The sequence below is a fragment of the Callorhinchus milii genome, unplaced genomic scaffold (genome assembly GCF_018977255.1).
Source record: "Callorhinchus milii isolate IMCB2004 unplaced genomic scaffold, IMCB_Cmil_1.0 Scaffold1, whole genome shotgun sequence".
NCBI classification, from domain to species: domain Eukaryota; kingdom Metazoa; phylum Chordata; class Chondrichthyes; order Chimaeriformes; family Callorhinchidae; genus Callorhinchus; species Callorhinchus milii.
In genome coordinates, this window is record NW_024704742.1 from 101,668,084 (window position 1) to 101,674,670 (window position 6,587).

Sequence of the window (6,587 nt, forward strand, 5' to 3'; positions counted from 1 at the left end):
CCCCAACAATTAGCGGCTTAACAGTCAATCAAGACTCAAAAAAATACTGTGCAAAAAATACAAAACAAAAAACCTACTCACCCAGCATTGTTAATAAGAATATCTGAAAGAAAAAAGAACTTGTATATTGAATCTGATTTAATTAGATGCAGGGTTCAGATGGCAAACAAAAGGAGCTTGTGTTCCTTTATTTCAATCTTGGAGTTTAAAAATACATGCTAAAAAAGTTTTGATAGCTTTTATGAAAAAAATCTTCTATAGAAATACAAAATTCATGAAAACTAGCCTCCATTTCTTTCTATAGAGGTTACAATCGTGTTATCCTGTTGTTAAATTGTAAAAAAGAGTAATTTGGAACAATTTTCAATTTTTCTGCCCATTATTCTAAATTATGTATCCAAATAGCAGGGCTATTAGTACAGCAGAAAGCTGATTAGGTATGGGGAAAGGGTAGGTAAAGGGGACTGAAAGGATTACTCTTAAAAAACCAAATGCAGACACGATGAGCCAAATTCTTCTTCGCTATAAATTTCTATGGTTCAATGCAAATTTTATTAAATGTCCCCTATTTAAGACTTTACATTTTAATATTTAAATAGAAACTTTATGAAGGTCTTCAAAAACATCAACCCCCAACAGAAGTTACTTTTCACCAATAAAATCCAAACAGTCAAAACATTAGTTCTGTAATATATTTAAAGTTTGTGGAATAGGGCAATACTTACCTATCTTTCCAAAGGCATCCAAAGTAGACTGAATAATCTTTTCTCCTTCTTCCACGGAATCTAATAGAAGGGGAAAAAATATTTTGATACGTCAAATTTCACAGTGGTTCGTGATTTAAAAAGAACAACTTCACCATGTAAAATCTACCATTCTTATTGCAGGTTAATATAAACATAGTAGAATTTTGTTGCGAGTTCACTTTCAGGTGGGTACCCTATGGATCACTTGCCAACACCTGGCACTGACGTGTGCATTCCCACACCACAGGGGGGGCAAACCAGTCAGTTCCTGCAAGCATTTTTCAGGCTAGACATCCAGACAACTAAAAATACTACGCAGTCTGTGCCAGAGCCTACTGCACTTCTCATATAGTGTAGGTCCCCAACCTACTATGTTATAAATGGTATTACTATTGTAACAGAGTCACACTTAACATGTGTCAAAGGTGAATAGGCAATATGGGTGTTAACAATTGCACAGAGTCCACTGAGTAAAAATAATATAAAATGAAAGTTACCAAATGTTCTCAAAAAACTATTTTTAAGAAACATACAAAATGGGTTTTACAATTAAGGAGATACTTTTTTTAATATCAGAATTACAGAGTGAGTACAACACAATTACATTTGTAAAGCGCCTTTCATGTCGGGAGGACGTCCCAAGGCGCTGAACAGTTGGGGATCAGGATCCGAGCGCGGGGAGGGCAGGGTTGGAATAGGGATATGTCATATATTATTTTTTTTGAGGAAGGGGAGTGAATCAAAAAAAGAGAAAATGATGAATTTGCACAAAATAAATGAAGTACAATACCATAGTTGGCCACAGCTTTGCCTCCTTTTGCTCTTATCTCTTCCACCACTTTATCTGCAGCAGATGATCCTTTGCCTTCTCCTTTAATGTTACCCCCAAGGTCATTTACTGTAACAGGAAATAATGCTATAGTCAAATCTAATGAGATAGAACATATCTAAGATATAGTAGTCTGTATAAAAGCCTTTTTTAAAATTAAACAACAGAACTTTCACACACAAATTCAGCAGCTGGTAAAATCTGACCATGTTGATGATGCATTCACTTCGGGCCATGACTCTGTAAATAGTTTGTACAAAGTTATCCTGTTAAAACACTCTTCCTAAGGCCTGTGAGTGAATGGCTCAGACACTGTGTTCCAAATGAAGAGCAAAAATAACTAATATCCGAGTCATGAAGTTGCCACTGACATTAGTTTCCATGCTTTGTATTCATATGTGCTATGCATAGGGAACGGTACCAACATCGCTTCCTTTGCAAAGTGACGTCAGAGGAACTTCCTACTCCTAGTATGCATATGCCAAGTGCGAAAGTGATGACAACAGTAACCTGACAGCCCAGAAGTCACTTTTCTTTACTTAGTAGACCCACAGGATACCAGCACCATTGAAGCAGTGCTATACCGGGAGATAGGATGAATCAAAGCAGGGGAATAATCTTGTATTTCTAAAAATTCCATTACTTGCATTTAATAATTAATACATTGTTTGCTGATTTTCATTTTATGCTCAGTTATATTTCTAGTACCAATTTATCATTGAAAGTTGCTTTGAAAGTAAAGTAAACCTGAAGACCAAACATATACCAGCAACTCTGTAATGATGCAAAGCTGAGCTCTCTACACCATCCCACAGCATTATGCTACCAATTGTCTTAATGTGTGGAAAATGCTTAAGGTTATTGTTAGAAAATAAAATCAGCCAAATCTGTAAGGAAATAACGCTAATTCCTCTAACCAGATATCAGACTGTTTTATTATTATCCGTTCGTTATTCCCCAATATCCCGATGGGTCAGACCAAAGGCCGGTACAATCAACAGATCTTATAACAGAATAACACCACTATAGATATCTCGAGTTCAAGAGTTCAACACTGTGCCTTTACAGCACACAAGCTTGATTCTTCATGCTTTCAGTCTTCTTGCTTACAGCTTTCAATCTTCCATCTGATATCCTCAGTCTTAGTGTTTCCAGCTCTCAGTCTTCCATCTCCGTACCCTTGTCTCCGCAGCCCGGGATGGCCCCATCTCCCGTATCCTTGTCTCCGCGACCCGGGACGGCTCCATCTCCCGTATCCTTGTCTCCGCGACCCGGGACGGCTCCATCTCCCGTATCCTTGTCTCCGCGACCCGGGACGGCTCCATTTCCCGTATCCTTGTCTCCACGACCCGGGACGGCCCCGTACACAAAGTTATCGGAACTCTTATACCAATATTCATCTAATCATGGTGCGGACAATAGATCACCTGTCGAAATCATGCTGGGGTCACGTGAACATCTCATGGGGTGTACATGCCTCACACACACAAACACACTGTCCTTGAGACAGTCCGTTATCTTGTGTACGTGCAGGGCAGTAGTACACATCTTATCCTTGAGACATTCACATGATCCTGGGAAACTCATGAGTTTCAGTCCAGCTGCCCACAACACACGTAACTTAAAAGTTAACCCATTCGCAACATCTATTGTGATTCTAACATTATACAAAATGTGTAAATTCTTAAAAATGTATGTGTAGTCCAGCAGACCACTGGAAGCTTTAAACTCCATTCAAGTTCAAAACACTTTCCACCCATCTGTTGTAATATACTTCAGCCAATGCAAAGCCAAATACATGTTTAAGGTTACCTCTTCCTCTCAGTGGTCTCACATAACTTCTGTTTAATCTGATGAAGTAAAAATCAATTATATACTGGAATTATACCAGTTTAGCATCAATTTGATATTTTCAAATCAGTTAGCATTTGAAAAATATTTAAATAAGTAGCTGTTGAAAAAAATTAAATAATGTAAATATATTGCTTATATTGTTCATTGACAATATTAGTTTTGTGTTAATATAAACTCAGTAAAACATCCCAAAATAAAATAATCAATTTATGCAACAATTAATTCTATATTATTAACATTCATAACAGCAATAAATAAATAAACTGAAATTCCAAAATGTGACTAGAACAAAGGATTTTAAACTTCAAAACGTACTTACCAACTACAAAGGCTCCTCTTTCCGAAAATGCCAAGGCATATGCTCTTCCCAAACCTTTTTGAAGATAAAAAGTATTTCTGAATATGATAACAAAACATATCACTTTATAATAATAAAGGGCTGAATACAGTTCTGTTTCCTCCTTTACAAAATACATAAATAGTGTCCAGTTCATTTATGCAATGTAACATAAAGTTGATAAGGCAAAACAGTCTAAATAAGATAGTAATTTCATGCAAGATAATACTGATTTTAGAAATGCAGATGCAAAATATTCCTGTATCCCGCTGTGTATTTCAACACCTGGGGGCATCCTTCCAACGTGAAAGGCGCTACATAAATATAATGTGTTTTTTATTTTTTAAATGTACATTATACAATTTAATATTTACAATGTACATTAAGCAATGTAATGCAATATTTGTAATATAGATCAGATAGTAGGGCAGCAATGACTAAAAATGTAAATATATGTGAATATAAATATACACATAAATAAAAGTGTAAAGAGACAGCAGGTTGACTGAGAGGACGGTATTCTTGTAAAAACATAAATAGCCGGCCATGAAACTCAGTAACAAGAGGGACGATAGTGTTATTCAAAAACACTCTAATGTAGTAATACAGTGTTCAAAAGAAGTTTCTAGTTCACGTGCAATGCGTGTAAATCAGATTTCAGTGAGACACTATCAATTTGCAAAATGGGTATTGTATTGTAACCTGCATTGAAATTACAACTAAAAATAGAAAAATCTGGAAAAAATACGCAAAATTAAGAAAACGTTTACCGATAACCAAGTTTCGGTTAACGTCAAATTATTTTCTCAATGTGATTGTGGTGCAAATTGGCAACATTTTTAATGTAAAATACATTCAGTTTTATATTTACAAAAATATAACATTGACATGAAAAAGAAAGGTCATTTGTTGTTGAACAGCGGTGTAAGATACAAAACAAGTATTACGCAACTTCAATCACACGATACAAAACATCAACTCAAAGGTCAATCTCAGAAGGCACCTCCCCCCTACCCACTGGCATAATTTAAGATTGCAACATATAAGAGGTTCAGGCAACACTGATAAAAAAAAGTTCTGTCTCATGGACTATCTTCCAATGTACTTCCTGTTTCTATGAACGCGCTCCCAAATGTGAAGTCTATCTGAAGCTCTTCTTCTTTGATCGCGCCTTTGGTGATCTTGCCCCACCCCCTTGGTATTTCGGATGAGAGGTTAAACCGAGTCTCATCTGCTTGTTCAGGTGGATGTTAAAGATCCCTTGGCATTATTCGAAAAGAGAAGGATGTTTCATACGGTGTCCTGGCCAATATTCCCCCCAAATAAAAATGGTCACTCATTACACAGCTGTTTGTGGGACACTTCTGTGTGCAAACTGGCTGCCGCATTTCACCAACAAAATACACAAGTCACTGCACTTTACACTACTATTCTGTGAAGTGTTTTGAGATGTCTCGACAACATGATAATGAGCTGCATCAAATGCAAGAATTATTATTACCGTTTCCAAATGGAATGTTTTATTATAATAATTCTCCTTGCATTTAATACAGCGCCTTTTCACATCGTTGAGACCTCTCAAAGCGCTTCACAGAATATACTGTAAAGTGTATTCTGTAAAGACTGTGTATTTTGTGAGAGAGAAAAAAATAAGTAAATAGGAACCCGGTTGTTAGTCGATTGGCGGATCATTCTTCCAGGGGTAATAATTCCTTCAAAATAAAAATAATTTAGTCACTCAACCTACGACTGTCTGTGGGACATTGCTGTGCACAATTCACTGCTGCGTTTCGCCCACAAATATACAGTCAATTCACTTTACAGTCTATTCTGTGGAGCGCTTTGAGGCGTCGAGAAGACGTGATGAGGCGCTATAGCAAACGCAGGGATTATCATTGAATAAAAAACAATAAAATGTTACTGCTGTGAAGCAAAAAAAGGTTTTAGATTGAGAGCTGTTCAAATGATGATGATGATTAATAATAAACTTCCCCAAAGCAGTTGTGTTTGCTGGAGTCTTGTCGGCTCCTCTGGTGTTTACACCCCCTCCCCCCCAGGGGTCGCTGTCACCCCCACAGTGCGAGCTGCCCCCCGGCGCGCGGGCCGGGACCGCCTGCCGTCTGTTTCATGGCCACACAAATGGTCGACGACATCCCCCCCCCCCACCCCGCACCGCACCGCACCGCAGGGAGGCCTCGAAAACCGAACAAGGCGCCGAAAGGGACGGAGCCAAATGTCGTACCTCCGCCGGCCCCGGTCACCAGCACCACCTTCCCGTCAAAGCTCACAGGAGCCATGGCTGACATGATCCTCTCCGCTCACGGCGCCTGCGCGGTGCCGGGCATCCTGGGACACCTGACCGCTGAACTGACCCGCGCTGCTTCCTACACTGGTGTCATTGCCGCCGCCATCGCAGGGCCTGACTCCTCCCCCCTCCCCGCAGCAGCCGCGGACTGGCTCACTGCGCGTGTGCAGCCAGCCGGGTGGTGCAATGCACCCTGGGATCTGTAGTCATAAGACCGGTTCAGCTCGCAGCCGCCATCTTGGAGGACCACGTGACCCGGTGATGATGGCCCTGTCTCCCCTCCCCCCCCAACACAGTCACTACAGACACAAGGACCGATGACAAGATGCCAACCTTCATCAAATCAAATCAAATCTACAGTCACTTCACTTTGGGTCCAGCCCGTGAAGCACCCTGAGGCCAGGACACGGACAATTTCACGCCGGACGCCGGACAACAACAACAGCAACAACAACAACAACAACAAATACCATTTATACGACGCCCTTCGCGTAAGACAAAGATAACGTCTCGGAG

The 6,587-nt window shown here is 39.7% G+C and overlaps 1 protein-coding gene across 1 annotated transcript in view; it reads right to left on the reverse strand.

Annotated features, from left to right (window-relative positions):
• The window catches only part of hsd17b4 (hydroxysteroid (17-beta) dehydrogenase 4), a 48,383-nt gene extending 42,155 nt beyond the window's left edge, over positions 1-6,228 (reverse strand). Inside the window, exons 1-5 of the mRNA XM_007897356.2 lie at positions 6,009-6,228; positions 3,749-3,802; positions 1,537-1,644; positions 726-785; positions 82-103 (exon numbers count right to left, since the gene is read on the reverse strand). Coding sequence (XP_007895547.2) covers positions 82-103; positions 726-785; positions 1,537-1,644; positions 3,749-3,802; positions 6,009-6,072 — 308 coding nt within the window. The 5' untranslated portion in view covers positions 6,073-6,228. The remainder of the gene's footprint in view (positions 1-81; positions 104-725; positions 786-1,536; positions 1,645-3,748; positions 3,803-6,008) is intronic.
• Positions 6,229-6,587: the final 359 nt, after the last annotated feature.